Source organism: Pocillopora damicornis, chromosome 3 (assembly GCF_964200805.1).
Source record: "Pocillopora damicornis chromosome 3, jaPocDami1.2, whole genome shotgun sequence".
NCBI lineage: Eukaryota > Metazoa > Cnidaria > Anthozoa > Scleractinia > Pocilloporidae > Pocillopora > Pocillopora damicornis.
In genome coordinates, this window is record NC_142672.1 from 3235656 (window position 1) to 3255367 (window position 19712).

The 19712-nt window shown below is 36.9% G+C and overlaps 1 protein-coding gene and 2 long non-coding RNA genes across 3 annotated transcripts; 1 reads left to right on the forward strand and 2 right to left on the reverse strand.

Annotated features, from left to right (window-relative positions):
* Positions 1-1536: 1536 nt before the first annotated feature.
* Positions 1537-3557, forward strand: LOC149047853 (uncharacterized). The gene is made up of 4 exons (XR_016185083.1): positions 1537-1673; positions 2257-2318; positions 2878-2953; positions 3419-3557. It is a non-coding gene; the product is annotated as an uncharacterized LOC149047853 (long non-coding RNA).
* Positions 3558-7295: 3738 nt separating this feature from the next.
* LOC113664155 (xaa-Arg dipeptidase) lies at positions 7296-9809 on the reverse strand. The gene is made up of 3 exons (XM_027179750.2): positions 9442-9809; positions 8373-8858; positions 7296-8261 (listed from the first exon to the last, which is right to left on the reverse strand). Exons 1-3 carry the CDS (start codon positions 9773-9775, stop codon positions 7885-7887), a joined length of 1197 nt encoding a protein of 398 aa, XP_027035551.2. The 5' UTR covers positions 9776-9809; the 3' UTR covers positions 7296-7884.
* A 7970-nt stretch (positions 9810-17779) lies between these two features.
* On the reverse strand, positions 17780-19226 carry LOC149047854 (uncharacterized). Its single transcript, XR_016185082.1, has 2 exons — positions 18851-19226; positions 17780-18625 (listed from the first exon to the last, which is right to left on the reverse strand). It is a non-coding gene; the product is annotated as an uncharacterized LOC149047854 (long non-coding RNA).
* Positions 19227-19712: the final 486 nt, after the last annotated feature.

Consider the following 19712-nt stretch of genomic DNA (forward strand, 5'->3'; position numbering starts at 1 on the left):
ACTTGTCTGTCCACTTCTCAGCGGAGGTTGAATCATGTATTTAGAACGGCTGCTGTCAATGACTGAATACATGCATTAAACTTCATCATCAGTGATTGCTGGTTCGGCTTCTTCAATTCGATGAATACTCCTCGTAGGTTTCTTGGAAACGCTCTTCACAGGTTTCTGTGTTCTCCTTTGAGATTCTTGATCTCGACTTCTGCACATCTTAGCAAAATGGTTCTTCATGTTACACTTGCTGCATATTTTTCCATAAGCCGGACACTGGCGCAAATTGTGGTTCGTTCTACAATATTTACATTATTTCACCGTTTCTACTCGTCGTGTAAAATCTGGTTTCTTTCCTTTGTACTTGACAGCGTGTACCCAAGTTTCTATTTCTCCATCAATCTTTTTTCAGTTGATCGCTGGCTATTTCTGCAGCTCTAATTATGTCTAAGGCTATATTGAGAGTGACAGCTTTCTCACGGAGTAGTCGTATTCTGACTTCATGGCTTTCGATTTCAATGACCAGTCTGTCTCGAATCAGTTCGTCACACAGAGCGCCATAAGCACAGGTTGACGCTAGCTTTCGCAGTCTGTCAAGGTATTGATCGATATTTTCATTTTCTTGGTTGGCACTGTTGAACGGGTAACACTCGAAAATAATATTCCTCTGTTGTTCAAAATGCTGCGTCAGGGCTTGCAAGAAGCTATCAGGATTTGTGGGATCAGCTACAGGCAGATTTTTTAGCTATTTGTTAAGTCTCTCTTCCCAGAACTATCTTAAGAGTTTCCAAATGACTGGCTTGGGTTTCTTATCAAGTTCAGTTGCTATCTTATAGCTCTCCCAACTCTCTCTGAAAAAAGTCCAATTCTCTGCCAGGTTCCCCTTGAGACTGGAGGTGGCGTTGGTAACTGACTGTACATCATCATCTGTGTAGGTGGCACAACAGGTTGCGCAAGAGGTGCTTTTGGAGGATTCTCTTGCACGGAAGGGTCCTCTTGATAATCCATCCTGTGAATTCTTTTTTTTTCCTCGTGAGACGTTCGCTAAGTGTATGCTAGGCTCTGGCCTTTCGCAGAAATACAGTTTCCTCAATGTGTGAACCTCGAAATTCAATTCAAATTTCACAAGTGGCAGTGCTAAGGCTTCCGGTCAGTCCAATAACACCGCTAGATTCTTTTAGCGCCCGCGATTAATTCTTCTGTCTTCGCTTGGATCGACGAAATCTGTCTTCAATTTTGTAATCCACTTCCTGACACCATGAAGTGTGGACGTCTTTTATTCCGCAGCATACACCTTTATTGATATCTGTCGGGCTATACCAGCTTTTAAACTACTCGCTACATCTAGTGACAAGGTCTGCTTTTATATGTACGGTTGAGGATCTAGAACGTTCCGTAAAAAGTATTAAATGAAAATTTGTGGTCGACTTTTATGAGCATTCAAACGTCAGATCTACCATTTTCGCTGTCAGATACTCTACCTGCTAAATTTTACAAACCTGGTGCAGTTATTGTTTTTTTCACACTGACATATGTATTTTGTTCGTTTCTGAGTGTGTGATCAACAGGTTATTCAGATGCAGTTATGGTTTTGCTGAAATCAGACACCTTGTAAATTTAAGCCAGCGATCTAGTGGACCAATCAATACATCTTTACAAATTTGGACAGCTGCTCAGCTGTTCAGGTAAGGATTAAATCAGAGATGTCGAAGATTCATGAAGAATAATTGAACTGTTAAAATCATAAATATGTCATCTTTAAGTTAAATATCAAATGAAAGTGAACTTTTGGATTCAAACTGGTGGAGAACTGCAAGTATATTTCAGTGACAATCATGAAATGTATATTTCTTGAAGAAAAGAAAGTTCTAGGTCATAACCATTTTAAGCCTAATATTTAATTCTTTAGTACGAAAAATGAAATGATAAAACTCATTACAAAACAAACGAATCAAACCAAAAACAAAGAAACAATTTGATGCAATTATTTCCCCCCGTTGCTCACAATAATCAAAGAAAATTTCTTCATGAATAGCACTAAAGGTGCCACTAAAAGAAAAGAAATGTAGCTTAGAAGTAGACATATTTTCCCTCTTTCAAATTTTTATTAATTTATTCATATGTTTTTCTATATTTCTGACCCCTATTTTTGGAATGTTTAGTATCTAAATGTTTACAACAGAGAGAGAGGATGAGTTTAAGATATTTCAATTTGATGTGGACGTCTGTCAGCTCAAGTCATTTACCTCAAGTACTCTTCTTTTTCAGCTCAAGGATCGTGTTCCAGAAAAAGACACTTTGCTCCCAAGGGGCAAGTTGGATCACAAAAAGTAAATGGTACTATATATAGGATAGTAAAAGAAAAAAAATTACGATATGAGTCCCTTGTGAGGATTCCAACCTCAAGCAGTCAGCCCAAATAAGGTGATCCCAGCTGCGTGGAGAGTTTCGTGCACTCCACTCAGTGCTTGTTTATTTTCGCGTCCCGAGGAGAGGTGCAGTGCAGATTGCCCATACTTCGGTCTCACCCTCTGGTACCAAATGCAACTGAAATTTAGTACTTAAACAGGTGGAGAAGTGTAAGTATGCTTCAGCGACAATCATGAAGTGATAGCCCAAATCAATTTGGTATTTAAGGCAGCCATGAAGAGGACCATTCACCAGAGCTCCTCATGTAGGGAGTGCTGCTTAGCTGTTCAGCTAAGACTGGAATGAGATACGCAGGTTGTTTATTAAGTATGTACAAACTGTACTTGTTATAAAATACGCATCTCTCTGCGCTTATAATGAAGGTGTTAGCTGTAACAAATATATCGTCCTTTGCATTTAATTTAGTTGATTAATGCAACTGTAGTATAATTAATTTACTCCAAGTACTCTTCTTTTCAGCTGGAAAATCATAATTTTCCCCAAGCGGACAAGTTGGATGACAGAAGGCACTTGGTACCGTAGATGTTATGCTAAGGTAATAAAAAAGAAAAATCCCCAACCAAGTTTATTTTCGCAAAGTTGACAAAGATTCAAACTAAAAGAAAAAGAAACAAAGCAACACCTTAAACAATATTATCCTGACGAAAAAGTTTAGGCATTTTTGTTACGAGCTCCTTTCCCGCAGCAAGACACGAATGTGTCTACATGATTTCTATATTTCAGCCGACCTACGGTGGAACTTTCCTTTCATCTTATCAAAGGAAAAATTCGAAAAATCACATCTTACAAAGGCTTGATTTCAAAAGGCACTTATCGACACGCACGGATAAGGGTGAAAGACAGTTTTGACTTAAACTGTACGAAAAATGAAATCCTGTTATTAGAATAAATCTGCATTGCTCCTGTGGATCAAATGAAGCTTTGGTTAAACTGGCAGTGTATGTATGTGTCTATTCCTCAGTGATATCACTGATATTATTCTTTCTCTCTCTTTTTCTAGGTGTGTTTCTTTGTAAGCTTTGAACCCACCATCTTCTTTCGAAGTTGTGGTACCTGTGCATCATGTGTTTGTCAACAAGAAATCAGTTCAAAAGTTGCAGTGTCAATGCATCATGTGTTTGTTAACAAGGAAGCAGTTCAAAAGTTGTGGTGTCGATGCATCATGTGTTTGTTAAAAAGGAAGCAGTTCAAAAGTTGTGGTGTCGATGCATCATGTGTTTGTTAAAAAGGAAGCAGTTCAAAAGTTGTGGTGTCGATGCATCATGTGTTTGTCGACAAGCTGGCAGTTTAAGAGTTGTGGTGGCATTGCATCATGTGTTTGTTAACAAGGAAACAGTTTAAAAGTTGTGGTGTCGATGCATCATGTGTTTGTTACAAAGGAAGCATTTCAAAAGTTGCAGTGTCGATGCATCATGTGTTTGTTAAAAAGGAAGCAGTTCAAAAGTTGTGGTGTCGATGCATCGTGTTTGTCGACAAGTAGGCAGTTTACAAGTTGTGCACGTGGTGTCAATGCATTATGTGTTCGTTAACAAGGAAGCAGTTTAAAAGTTGTGGTGTCAATGCATCATGTGTTTGTTAACAATGAAGCAGTTTAACAGTTGCAGTTATCATGTGTTTGTTAACAAGGACGCAGTTTAAAAGTTGTGGTGTCTGCATCATATGTTTGTTAACAAGGAAGCAGTTTAAATGTTGCAGTATTAATGCATCATGTGTTTTTAAACAAGGAAGCAGTTTAAAAGTTGCAGTTATCATGTGTTTGTTAACAAGGACGCAGTAAAAAATTGTGGTGTCAAAGCATCATGTGTTGTCAACGAGGAAGCAGTTCAAAAGTTGTGGTGTCTGCATCATGTGTTTGTTAACAAGGAAGCAGTTTAAATGTTGCAGTTTTAATGCATCATGTGTTTTTCAACAAGGAAGTAGTTTAAAAGTTGCAGTTATAATGTGTTTGTTAACAAGGAAGCAGTTTAAAAGTTGTGGTGTCAATGCATCGTGTTTGTCAAAAAGCAGGCAGTTTATAAGTTGTGCATGTGGTGTCAATGCATCATGTGTTTGTTAACAAGGAAGCAGTTTAAATGTTGCAGTATCAATGCATCCTGTGTTTGTTAACAGGGAAGCAGTTTAAAAGTTGCAGTTATCATGTGTTTGTTAACAAGGACGCAGTTTAAAAGTTGTGGTGTCAATGCATCATGTGTTTGTTAACAAGGAAGCAGTTTGAAAGTTGCAGTTTCTCCATCATGTGTTTGTTAACAAGGAAGTAGTTTAAAAGTTGCCAATGTATCATGTTTTTGTCAACAAGGAGCAGTTTAAAAGTTGTGGTGTCAATGCATCATGCGTTTGTCAACAAGGAAGCAGTTTAAAGGTTGTGGTGTCAATGCATCATGTGTTTGTCAACAAAGAAGCAGTTTGAAAGTTGCAGTTTCTACATCATGCGTTTGTTAACAAGGAAGCAGTTTAAAAGTTGTGGTGTCAATGCGTCATGTATTTGTCAACGAGGAAGCAGTTTGAAAGTTGCAGTTTCTGCATCATGCATTTGTTAACAAGGAAGCAGTTTAAAAGTTGTGGTGGTAATGCATCATGTGTTTGTCAAAAAGGAAGCAGTCTAAAAGCTGTGGTGTCTATTCCTCATGATGTCACGGTTATCAACAAGGAAGCAGAGCAATCGTTGCATTATCCATGTATGATTTGATCATCAGCAGGGAAGACGTTTTTAAACCTTTAGTTTCTTATTATATTTGTATTATGTGATCGTCTAAAAGTAAAAATTATAAGTATTGAAATGTTTAAGTTTGCCCAGAAAAATAAAGGATAGATAAATCACTCTAAAACTTTTAAGTAAAGAAGTAAAAAAGGACAGTTAGTAAAAAGATAAAAAGGGATAATTAAAACAAATCAAACATAAACTAAGAACATACAATACTCAACCTCGAGCAATCATTTGAGAACTTCTTGAATGGACTCTTATTGACTTCTGGTTTCATGACTTAATGATCCTTTAATCATTAGATGCTTAACGGTGTAATGAACTAAATTGTTATTGGTTTTGTAACCGGCCAACAGATTAATGCTGCATCTGCAATTCTGACCCCTGATTTCAAACTCTGGATCATAGAAATTCGATTTCACTTCCAGAGTTTCATTTCCGACTATCAACTTTTAAGTTTCCGACTTCCGTCTCGGACTTTTAATTCCCGACTTCGGAAATTCGATTTCGATTTCGCAGTTTGTTTCTCCTACTATCGAATTTTAAGTTTTCGACTTTTGGCTTCGGACTTCAAATTTCCGTTTTCGACTTTCGGACATTCGATTTCGGAGTTCGGGGTTTATTTCCAACCATTGACCTATAATTTTCTGTCGTCTGGTTTTGGACTTCTTATTTACGACGTTTTACTTCTATGCCTACATCCTGGTCTGTGACGGCGAACTTTCGCGATCCCACAGTTTCATTCATCAATAACTACATGAATACCTTCGACTTGCATACTCTATCTTCTTTGTTACAATTTCGACTCTGTAGAGCCATTTCAACGTCCACTGACCCAGAAGGTCCTACTTTCTTCTTTAGTCAGGAAAATAAAATTTAAGTATGAGGACATGTAAGTGGTACGCAGTAACCGAGATATGAGCGAAATCACCTTTGAAGTTTACAAAGATTTAACCCCTTAAACCATAAGAATTACTGACATCTATAGAATTTCTCGCTGTACCACACCTAAATATAACATTAATGTCAGGAGAATAAGGGGGGGAAATGCTCTAAAAACTTAAAAGCTCTCGATTGTCAAACAGTGTATAATATGTGTAGATAATGCAGTGATGTTAGACTATCAAGGGTTAAACAAATAAGGCAACAAATGTAAACAGCATGGAAAATAAGAGGTTCTTAAGTTTTGCTGTTGTTGTTGTTGTTTTTAAATATAAATAAAAGTAACTCTGTGTTAGCTTATTGAGTGGCATTTTGCTTACGCCAATCAGATTATAGCATCAAGGTTTGTTTGCACCTACCAGAGAGTTAATCAATTATCTTTCTTGCTAATCATGTCATGGAATTACAGTGCAGCAAGAGTTTACAATGGAACCAAAACATTGATTCACACTAGAACTGTGATCTTATACACATCTTCCCATTGTAAAGGTTAGACTGTGAGGACCTCATTCAAAGATATTAGCTCTACAGCTACACTGTGAATTTCGAGCATAAATAAAGTATGTGTACGTATGTATGTATTGCTATGATCTGTCAGAGTTAAAAAGATCGCCAAAGAATTTTTTTACGATTTAAAAGAAGTTAAAACGTGTTTTTTGCGCCACCTCTTCACATACCCCACAAACCTAAATGGCTAATTACAATGGAGTGTTCATTTTGGAAGGGCTACTTTTGCTAACTCTGGAAAAAAATTGTGCAAAGCTCTCACTTATGATTAGGGTTTGCCCCATTAAAATTTTCCAGTAAATATCCTAAACTTTGTGACAATCCAAACTATAATTTTCTCAGTAGCCGCTGTGACACCCTCGACCCGAAGAGAAAAGGAGTATCAGTGAGCATGGAGAGAAAGTTCTCCTCTTGCTTAGTGGGAAAAAAATGAAAATGAAAAGCATGAAAAGCTCGAAAAGGGATAAAAGAGGAGTGGGAGGGTGTTTCTGCATGAGAAGAAGCATCACACTTGGTGTTTATGAACACCAAAAATATTGAGAAACTTCAATGTCTAGTAAGGTAACTTTATCCTTAATGCATCATCATTGGCATTGGCAGGAGGTCCATGGCGACATCTTGGTTGTTTTGTTAAATAAACCCTTTGACTCCCAAAGTGATTAACATTTAACTTCTCCCTGTAACACCTATACATTATTTAGCAAACAGATGATGAGAACACTCAAACTTGTCAAGTAGAAATTGCTATGTTGATCTACCTGTAACATCAAATTCACATAACTAGTTTACAAGGAGATGTGTAGCAGCTACAGGGGAGAATCAACAATCAGATATTGGGAGTTAAAGTGTTATTACGGAATTGATGAATACAGAAGATATTAGATAAGTTTAGAAGTTAACCAGGGTATTAACCCTTTGCACCTCAACAACAGTATGCATATTCTACCTATTGTTCTCTATACATTTCCCAAGGTGTCGATGAGGAGAATTTGTTTTCAAATCAAGAGCTTCTTTAGTTGGTGATCAATTCCTTTATTCTCATGACAGTGCTGTGTAATTTGAGGGTAACATTGTAAGAAGAAATCAGATGCTGGTTTTCCCTTCTAAGGGATCAAAATGATGAGAAAATGGCCCAGGCAGACAAATGGCCATGATATCCACTTAAAACAACAGATGGAAATGAACATGGTCATCTCCACAGAATTCCAAAAGCTCAATTTTTTTAGGCAATTTCATCTCTGGGAAAGGTACACAAATTATTGTTTTCCTCTCTGCAGCTTTAATTGTATTTCTCCTTAAGAATTAACATTCATCAGTTACATTGATGGGTGTGTTTTTTTAAAGTCCTTCTTTATTTTCTGCAAAAACTCAGGATTGCAAAGAACATCAATAGCAGTCATGGCCATCCCCTTACTTGCAATCAATGTTTTATTATGGGCAATCTCTGTAATTGCTGCTGCTGTAAATTCATGGGAATGGTTCACAGTGTTGGTAGCAATACTGTAAATCACATGAAATGATGGAACTACTTGGGAGACATTGCCCATATCTGTTGAGCCCTTGCCATATTCCTCAAAAGGATTGAAAGTTACTCCTAAGGTCTCAACATTAGCTTGATAGAGGTCTACAAGTGTGTTGTTTGTGTCTAAACTGGAATAAGGTCTTGGTTCCCATTCCACAGATACCTCGCACCCTTGAAAATAGAAAAATAACAAAATCACCACTTAGGCAAAACCACAGGGGCAGCAGAAGTAAACAAAATGAGTCTATAAACATGAATTATTTTCCTATTAAAGTTACTAACCAGTTGCTTTAGCTGCTGCTTGGAAACAGCTTACCACTTTTTCCTTCAATACTTCAAGTTCTTCATTAGTCTCAGCTCTAATTGCATAACGAAGCTGGGCACGGTCAGGAATGATGTTGGGTTTGACACCTCCCTCACTGATAATGCCATGAAGACGCCATGTAGGTTTCATCTGCTGCCTTAGTGCACTTATGCTTGTATAAGCCATGACAGCTGCATCCAATGCATTGACCCCTTCCCAAGGGAATGCTGCAGCATGGGCAGCATGACCTTTATATGTGACCGTCACTTCAGTGAACGCCAAAGCTATAGGTCTTAGGACATCATGAGGGGCAGGATGAACCATCATACAGAAGTCAATATCTTTGAAGCAGCCATTGTTGATCATTAAAATCTTTCCCCCTCCTCCTTCCTCTGCAGGAGTTCCAAGAAGAACTACTTTAACTTTTGGTTTCTGATTAACTGATTCCAAAGCAATCTTTAGACCTATAAGCATATATTAAAATAATAAGAAAAGGTGAATTACGCATGAAGCTTCTTTATTGTTCTTTACTCACTATTTTTATCTTTTATATAATTTCCAGAGTTTAAATACAAGATTGATGATAAAAAAGTTTACCAAATTTCAATTATAAATCCAACTGCTAAAAAATATACATGAATATCTTATTAGTTCGCATAGTACTGACTAACTTTAATTTTTAATACTGAAATATCAAACATTTAAATTTCATAGCTTTATCAAACTCTATTTTTACTATATGATTATACTGTTTTGCAAAGAATAACTGAATAAGGTAAGTGTCTTGATGACAACAAATTGGCAAAGTGCTAACTAATAGTTTGATAAATATATCTTATTTTGTTTTTTTTGCTAAATTTTTTTTTTTTTCGATCTCGTCGGTCTCGTCAAAAAACCGCATAAATCGTAAATATACGGTGTAATTATAACACGATCTTTGAGAAGATTCCCGCACTCATTAATTTTTCAGAGTTTGACTCCATTGTCTTCGAATTGCCCATTTCATCAATGATACCGTGCACTCTGTACATGTGAAGGAGAATTTACCCAAAGCTGCTGCTACTCCTGATTCAGCAATCAGATTATGTCCACAAGCATGTCCGACAACTGGTAAAGCATCATATTCCCTAAGCAGGCCAATTGTCAGACCTCCATCCTCTCCGCACTCAGCTCGGAAAGCCGTATCCAAAGTGTAATGAGGAGTTACATTGAAACCGTGCTCCGTCATAAACTTCGTCAGTTGCTCGTGAGCATACGTCTCCTTAAAATTCAGTTCAGGTTTTTCCCATATTCTTTTGTTTAGATCATATAAGTCAGAAGAATAAACATCAATTGCTTCTTTTGCTTTTTGCTTCAGAATACCTGCCAAGTCGGTCGCCATGATTTCCTCCTCATTGCGTGACTCGTCAACCTCGTTCCCAGGATCCTCTCCCTTTCTCCCTCGAGGAAGAAAGAAACAGGACCCTGGGAACGAGCTTGGTGACGAGTAAAATTTCCAACATGATCTCGAGACCGAAATTACGATTATCGTTATTTCTAAATTGGCACCAAATTTATGGATATAGTAATTTCGTGGCACTCTTTACCAATCCTCTTTAAACGTGTTAAATAAAGAGAAGGACTCGGTTCCACTGTCTTACAACATTCAAGATGGCGGAGGAAAGGGGTAAATGTGCGTTCAGTTGTGATCAGCATGATCTCGACACCAAAATAACGATTATCGTTATTTCTAAATTGGCCCTGAAATAACGAATATCATAATTTCAGTGCATGTCTGAGACCTGCGGGCTCGAAGCTTGGGAACTAGTATTCAGGGAAAGATAAAATGGCGGCTTACGGCGGCGAAGGAAATCTCAGTAGTTTAATATTTAGCGTGAAAAGGCTTGGGTGTTGTGATCTGGTTCTCGAGTAAAAAAAAAATCACGGTCTGCAATGGCCCTACCACCTTTTGAACAACAAGAAAACATTGAAACGGTGGTAAAAAGCAGCAAGTTTCGAAGTCTAAACGAAAGATGGGTAAGCTGAGTTTCAGTCAAATATCATGACATTTGGGATGTAATTTCGATACCGAATAAATAGTTCTACATGGTTATACACGCATAGGATTCTGTTGTGTTCACGTGAAGGCCATTTCAGCTATTCCTGCCACTTGTAAGTGGTAGGAAATAAAAGATATGTATAGTTGTTTCGTATTGAAGCCCTGTGAAATCAAAAATTTGATTTATTTCTTCTTTGTTTTAGGTGGTCATTATCCATTACTTTTGGAAGTCGATGCTGATGAGAAAGAAAAAATGTTTATGATTATTTCTTCTCTCGAACATTTTACTATTTAGGTACCAAATAATCTTGATACTGAAGACCATTGCATCCTATTATGAAAAATGTACCCCTGATTGCTTTGTCAACATGTATGATGTAATATACCTTGAGATTTGTGGGATTTTCACATGTAAACTAGAAATACCTGTAGAGGGTAATGATGTACTTAATGCAGAGCATTTGGTACAAAGTCTGCTTTGCTGTAATCTACCTGAAGGTGCTTTTTATATGCTAGTAACACTTGCACAGCCCAGTCAAAATGTTCTTTAGTAGTAGTCAAGCTGGCTGTTGTAATTATAGGCAGCAGAGGCCAAACCTCATCCTGAAAAGCAGTCTGAAAGGTGTGAAGTCAGTGGAAGATACTTCATTGTAGGTGGCCAAATTGCAGGCTGTCAGGCCATTTTGAGTGAGTAGTTAAACTCAAGATCGGCTATTTTAACTAATTTTATTGAGAGCCAAATCCTGCAAGGCTTATATTCTGTATTAATTTGAAGTGTTACTTTTATGTTTCTTATTTTGCAGTAAGTGGGCTTGTTGTGGCCATTTTTCTCTCAAACATTTTTTTCAGCTTAGTCAAAACGTTTTTTAGAAGTAGGCAAGCTGGCTATAGTAACAGAAGGTAGAGACCAAACCTTGTCCAGACTAGACGCCTAACAAATGTTCTGTGTGGAAAGCCAAATCCCTGGTTACCGGCACATTTTGACTAGGCTATTTGTTATTTAGCTACTCTTATTATTAAAGATTACTGCATTCCTTTTTAATAATTTGCTGCCAATTGTATGCTGTATATAGCTTATGATTTGTGTGATTTTCAGGAGTAAATTAGAAATACCTGAAGATGGTAATGATGTACTAGATAACGTACTTGATGCAAAGCAATTTTGGCACAAAGTGTATGCCTTGTCCTCAGGTGATTTTAACATGCTAATAAGATTTGTTATTCAAATAATATACATCAGCTGGAATGGGAATATTGAAAGAAAAATAATAATATTTAACCAAAACAAGTTTTGGTTTTATGTCCAAATTAAGCACTTAGTTGAAGATCACTGCACTGATCAGGCCCCGAAGGCCAAAAAAGAGCTGTCTGCTGTTAGTTTAATTTTTGTCATTTCTATTGATTTATTTTATTTATCAATGTTTCTTTGAGTTATAATTCATTGACCTCTTTCAATAGTGCAGGTTCGCTCGTGTAACCTAATCCCACATGTATGTATGTACAATCTCAGTTGAAATTTTGAGTGGCAGGCAAGCTGGCAATAGTAATAGGCAGCAGAGGCCAAATCTTATCCTGAATAGAAGTCTGACATGTGTGAAATTGGCAGCTATTTCATTGTAGGTGGCCAAATTGTTGGCTGCAGCACATTTTGACCTGGCTGATTGTGTGTGTGTTATGTATGTGTTCTTCTTTTTAGGTGTTAAACAGGTCAAAGTACCGAAAAAAACCTCCGTGATAACTTGGTAGTCTAAGATGTAAAAATTTTTAATAATAAGGTAAAGCTTGATCATTCTTAAGAGTTTGCATCTGTTCTAAAAGTTTTGGGGAGAGTTAGGGGAGCATTATTTATACAAATGTATTTAAAAAGTAACAAAAAAATAAAAAGAACTAGGGCAAAATCCCAATTTGCTTTAAAAGTTTATTTTATTAAGAGCATAATTCTGGATATAGCTTGGGATTTGTGTGATTTTCACAAATTGTTAGGTTGTTATGTAAACTTAATTTACAGGAACCTTGTTAGTTTTCAGCTTCAAGAACAAGTACATAATTGCAGGAAAAGCTTGAAGCTTGAAAAATTGACTGATGAAACTGGAACAGATGTCATGAGATTTGTACAATAGGTTGGCCTGGGAGGGACCAAGAATTAAAGAATTCATTGATTCTCTTACACCTTTTGTCTGCATAGTGTGCTTCTGTAGAGCTTAGTTATTGCTGTAGAAAACGTTTTTGGAGGGCCCTTGAGATCACTCACTTTTGAGGTAGTTGCCCCTAGGGAAGAGGATATCTGTACTTATTATCTCCCTTGGGGGGGGGGGGGTGAAGGGTTAAAGACTGATTCTTCTCCAGTAGTCACAAGTACCCCTGCATATGGAAATTTTGAACACTATTAAAGGGCTAGTACCCTCATTTCATACTTGAATTTCTAATTTAGTGTAAGTTATGACAAATAATGAATGTAAATTCATCTTGGTTGTACAGGTTATATCCAGCAGTCCTTAAAAAAAAATAAAAAGGTATTTTTCTGAATTAAAAAAAAAGTGTTCTTGCTTCAAAGTAAGTGCATGATATGTCATTCAATTAATGCTCTAGCAGAGTTTTTGTTTGAAATGCCAAAATCAACTTCATGAGTAAGGACAAAAAAAAAAGGCAATAAGCAAATGTTCCTCTGTATCCTTTATGTCAATTTGGGCTGAAAAACAGGTTTTTTTCCTTTTGCAAAAATTAGCTTATTTCACGACCAAAAACGATGCAAACAAGCTGAAACGTTATGTTTTCAGCAAAACAGCGATAGAATCTGCGAAAAAACAATGGAGACAAGCTAACACACAGTGTTCTCAGTAAAATTTGGGCAAACAAAACCTTAAAAACCAAAAAAAAAACAATTGCGCTGACTTACCCATTTTTTGCCAAGATAACTGCCAAAACACTGAAAACTAGCTTGAAACTACATGTTTTTCACAAGATCGCGACGAAATCTGTCTAAAAACTCCAAAATACGGCAGAAATGTACGATTTTTGCAAAATTTTCGCCAAAGTTGACAAAAACACTAAATTCGACTGAAAAACACGTTTGTTTTTTTTGCAAAAATAAGCTTATTTCAGTTTTAAAAACGCTGCAAAAAATGTTCTCAGCAAAATAGTTTAAGAGTCTGTGGGAAAACACAAAAACCAAGCTTAAACCAAGTGTAAATTGATAAAAAGGCCCGAATTGCGCATTTTGGCAGTTATTTTGGCAAAAAATGGTATATTTTGATTTCAAGCAAACTTTCAAGTAGTTGTTAAAGTTTAGAGCCAAACACAATACCAAAAAAAATTGGATGTTTTCAGAAAAAATTGTGACCCTCAGCCTAATCATAATCCCACCCTACCCAAGCCCTAACTCTAGCTGCGAGCTATCCTAACCCTAACCCTAACCCCGGGTTAGGGTTAGGGCTCGGGTTAAGAACGGAACTTTTCACTCTAGTCAAAATGATGCAACTGGTTAACATGGTCCAACCAGCCAAAACAAGATAAAATGGTTTAAACGGTGAAAAGGTTTTAAATACGTGACATGGTCCAATCGGAAGAAACGATCTCACTTAGTAAAATGGTGCGACTGGTTAACATGATCCAACTTGATAAAATGATGCCAATATCTAAAATAGACAAACTGGTTTAAATAATCCAACCAGTTGAAATGGTCTAACTGGATAATGCATGTGTAACCAGTGAAATTGGTTCAAATAATTCAGGTAAGGATGGTAACATTAATTAAAAAGATCCAGCATATTACAGTGGTTCAACTGGTAAAAATAATCATCCAACTACTAAAAGTTATTAAACCCCAATCAAAATTAATCCAACCGCTTCAAATAATCTAACTGGTCAAAATTCTTCAGGTGGTTATTTAAGTGAAAAAGGTGACAAAATCTTCTTAAAAAAATTTTTGAAGAGGCTTACACCCTTACCCTAAACACTGACCCTACCCCCAAACCCTAACCCCAAACCTTCACCCTAGCCCTAACCTCAACCGCAGACCCTCTAACCCTAACACTAAGCCTAAACCCTAACCCTAACCCTAGCCCCACACCATAACCCTAAAACCTAACCCTAAAACCTAACCCTAAACCCTAAACCCTAACCTATAGCCCTTAACCTAGACCTAACCCTAACCCTAACCCTAACCCTAACCCTAACCCCAACCTTCTCTATCTATCCTGTAAGTGTACCAGTCGGCCTATCGTTTGTTTTTCAGTAAACTTTCAAGTAGTTACTGAAATTTACAAACACAATACCAAAAACCCTGCAATTGAATGCTTGTAGCAAAATATTAACGCCAACCCTAAGCATAGCCTCATCCTAGCCTTAACCCTAATTCTTACACTAAACCCCGCTAACTCTAAGCATAATTTTACCCTAGCCCTAACCCTGATTGTAACACTAAACCCCTCTGACCCGAAGCAACCCAAACTCTAACCCTAACCAGGTAATGGGCTCCTGCCCTAACCCTATCCTCAACCCTGACTTAAACCCTTTACCATAGCTTAGGATTGGTTTGGGGTTTGGGTTAGGTTTAGGATAGCACAGAGTTAGAGTGAGCACAGGACGAAATAGCATGATTCCGTAATTCGGAAAAATGAAACTCTATGTTTCCACATCATTCACTTCTTCCTTGGACCTGTTATGTTTCCGTTATGATTCCTGAACGGAAATATGACGACACGTTTCCGTTGCATTTCTGTCAACGGAATATTATCATCGCCTGTTTCCGTTACGTTTCCTTGTACGGATTCAGACTTTTACCGTCAAGTAAAACATATATTTATAAAGTGCTGTACAGTTCTTACACCACGTTACCATGAAGACGTGATCGTTCGAGGACAACAAAGGCAAATTGACGTGCATTAGGTGTGTACGTTCGTAGGAATCATAAGAAGTCCTAGAAGCTTCGATGTTTTACACTGAGCTATGTGCATGTTAATTTTGGAACTGTTTCGAAACCTTACAAAATTGAATCTTTTAAACTTACTCTGTGCTTAGATTTTTAAGCAGCTGGATCATTTGAGCCAGTTTAGTCACTCAAACCAGCAATACAATACTAGGCTAACTGGATAGTTTTAGGGTTAGGGTTAGGATTTTCAAGTAGGCACACGCAGTTGTGTGGATATTGTGGTACATGGAGTTTAGTAGAGTGTAGATTTTAGCAGTATTTGCCAGTGTTGACATATTTATAAAATTATGGTTCCAAAGTGCGTGTCACTGTTGAGAACCCAAGAAAATCATGAGAAAGTCGCCGATGGATTAGCCATAAAAATAAGCCCAACTCTGAGTCAATGCCAAACCACAAGAAAGTTGTGAAACTCGCGCCAATGTAAAAAAAAAAAAAACAACTGAGGTTCGAAGTATGGGTCGCTAACATCCTATGAAAATCATGGGAAAGTCGAGGAGATTGGTCATGGTACCAACCAATGCCACTTTCCCATGAAAATCAAGAAACCTGTGGTAACTAGCCAACATATGCTAGAATGACAATCTTTAATAAAATTCATATCTAATAAGGATGTGTGAAATGGCCAATATCGCTCTTGGCCGAGATACTGGTTTGCCGTGTTTTGGCAGTTATTTTGGCGAATATGGTTAAAATCAAATCTGTGTAAAAACAGTAAAATCAACGAGTTATTGAGGTTCGTCAACATAGGGAGGGTCCTCTTAGTCTAGAGAAAAACTTCTGCCCACGGCTAAAGGCGTTAAATTAATAAATTGATATATCTGGGCGGCATATCAAACAGCAACACTAAACTTCTCCTTTCTCACAGCTTTTTCCCCTTTAACATCTTTGTTCATTCCATTTTTTTTAAAGTAAAAACTCGTTTTGGAGGCATAAAGGTCCCTAAAGCAACGTTTCAAGATTTTATGGCGATCTTGTGAAAAACATGTAGTTCCAGCTAGTTTAGAGGGTTTTGGCAACTATTTACACAAAAAGTGGGTAAAATCAGCCCAATTTGTTGTGTTTCTGACGGTTTTTACGCGTTTTTTCCCCAAATTTTACTGAGAACACTGCGTTTTAGCTGGAATAAGTGTTTTCACATGGATTGTATCCCTATTTTGCTAAAGACATCGTGCTTTTGAATGTATAATAGGCTGATTTTTGCAAAAAAAAAAAAAAGTGATTTATAGGTCGAATTGAGCGCTTTTGTCAACTTTTGCGTAAAATTTGGCAAAAACTCGTGCGTTCTGCCGGATTTTGGTGTTTTTAGATAGATTTCATTGCAATTTTACGAAATACATGTAGTTTCAGCTAGTTTGCAGCGTTTTGGGCTTGAGACCGGCAAGAGTGATGGTAGACACTCTTAGCAGAGATAATTGTGCTAGCAGATATTAAAATTTCACCTGTAAAGACAATAAATTAATTGAACACAAGAAAAAGGAAACTTGATAAAAAAAATTAGAATTATGGCGGGGAGAAAAGAGGGCTGCACTAAAGATTATGTACTTGTGTTCTTGAAGCTGAAAATTAACAAGGTTCCTAACAATTTTTGAAAATCACACAAATCCCAAGCTATATCCAGGGTTTTCTCTTAATAAAATTAACTCTTAAAACAAATTGGGATTTTACCTTGGGCCTTTTTTTTTACTTTTTATGTACATTATTTATGTATAAATAATGCTCCCCTGACCCTCCCCCAAATTTCCAGAACAAATGGAAACTCTTAAGAATGATCAAGCTTTACCTTATTATTTAAAATTTTTACATCTTGAATTATCAAGTTATCACAGAGGATTTCTTGGTACTTTAACCTGTTTAACACCCTAAAAGAAGTGCACATATATACTACACACAATCAGCCCAGTCAAAATGTGCCACAGCTGACAATTTGGCTGCCTGCCACAATATAGCTGCCGCTAACTTCACACTTTTCACACTTCCATTCAAGACAAGATTCAGCCTCTGCTGCCTATTACTATCACCAGCTTGCCTTCCACTCAAAAACATTTTGACTGAGCTCATCCATACATACATACATAAGTGGGAGATTAGGTTACATGAGCGAACCTGCACTATTGAAAGAGATCAATGAATTACAATTCAAAGAAACATTGATAAATAAAATAAATCAATAGAAATGACAAAAATCAAACTAACAGCAGACAGTACTCTTTCAGCCTTCTGGACCTGAGCAGTGCAGTGATCTTCAACTAAGTGCTTAATTTGGACATAAAACCAGAACTTGGTAAAGCTAAATATTATTATTTTTCTTTTAATATTCCCACTCCAGCTGATGTGTATTATTTGAATTACAAGTCTTATTAGCATGCAAAATCACCTATGGACAAGGCACACACTTTGGACATAAAACCAGAACTTGGTATAGCTAAATATTATTATTTTTCTTTTAATATTCCCACTCCAGCTGATGTGTATTATTTGAATTACAAGTCTTATTAGCATGCAAAATCACCTACAGACAAGGCACACACTTTGCACCAAAATAGCTTTGCATCAAGTACATTATCTAGTACATCATTACCATCTTCAGGTATTTCTAATTTACTTGTGAAAATCACACAAATCATAAGCTATATACAGCATACAATCAACAGCAAATTATTAGAAAGGAATGCAGTAAATTTTAATAAGAATATTACTAAGTAGTTAAATAACAAATAGCCCAGTAAAATTGTGCCCGTTGCTGGGAATTTGGTTCTCAATAAAATTAGCTAAAATAGCCAATCTTGAGTTTTACTGCTCACTCAAAATGGGCTGGCAGCTTACAATTTGGCCGCCTACAATGAAGTACCTTCCGCTAACTTCACATTTTTCAGACTGCTTTTCAGGAAGAGGTTTGGCCAGCTTTTCTACTACTCAAAAACATTTTGACTGGGCTGTGCAAGTCTTACTAGCATATAAAAAGCACCTTCAGGTAGATTACAGCAAAGCAGACTTTGTACCAAATGCTCTGCATTAAGTACATCATTACCCTCTTCAAGTATTTCTAGTTTACTTGTGAAAATCCCACAAATCACAAGGTATATTACATTATACATTCCAGTTGACAAAGCAATCAAGGGTAATTTTTTCATAATGGATGCAATGATCTTCAGTATGAAGATTATTTGGTACCTAAATAGTAAAATGTTCGAGAGAAGAAATAATCATAAACATTTTTTCTTTCTCATCAGCATCGACTTCCAAAAGTAATGGATAATGACCACCTAAAACAAAGAAGAAATAGATCAAATTTTTGATTTCACAGGGCTTCAATACGAAACAACTATACATATCTTTTATTTCCTACCACTTACAAGTGGCAGGAATAGCTGAAATGGCCTTCACGTGAACACAACAGAATCCTATGCGTGTATAACCATGTAGAACTATTTATTCGGTATCGAAATTACATCCCAAATGTCATGATATTTGACTGAAACTCAGCTTACCCATCTTTCGTTTAGACTTCGAAACTTGCTGCTTTTTACCACCGTTTCAATGTTTTCTTGTTGTTCAAAAGGTGGTAGGGCCATTGCAGACCGTGATTTTTTTTTTACTTGAGAACCAGATCACAACACCCAAGCCTTTTCACGCTAAACATTAAACTACTGAGGTTTCCTTCGCCGCCGTAAGCCGCCATTTTATCTTTCCCTGAATACTAGTTCCCAAGCTTCGAGCCCGAAGGTCTCAGACATGCACTGAAATTATGATATTCGTTATTTCAGGGCCAATTTAGAAATAACGGTAATCGTTATTTTGGTGTCGAGATCATGCTGATCACAACTGAACGCACATTTACCCCTTTCCTCCGCCATCTTGAATGTTGTAAGACAGTGGAACCGAGTCCTTCTCTTTATTTAACACGTTTAAAGAGGATTGGTAAAGCGTGCCACGAAATTACTATATCCATAAATTTGGTGCCAATTTAGAAATAACGATAATCGTAATTTCGGTCTCGAGATCATGTTGAAAATTTCACGCCTGTGCCCCCACCCCCTTGCCGCACACGAGGGTAGATAGCTTTGAATACAACCCGTCTTGGTCGTTCAAAAGTGATTGGTATTTTTTCTCTTTTCCATTTCATGTTTGCTTGATAACGGACACGTGATTAGATCAATTTATTTATTCTGACAGATTCTGTTATTTCTTTAATAAATTTATTAATTGGTTTTTTGGTGAGATATTCAAATTTATTACATCCATTTTAAAATTATGATCCATGCAATCTGATTGGCTCTCATTGGTGCAATTTCGTTTACAAATTACACCATTTTTTTCACTAAATCGCATCTTTTTTGCAGTCATTATTGG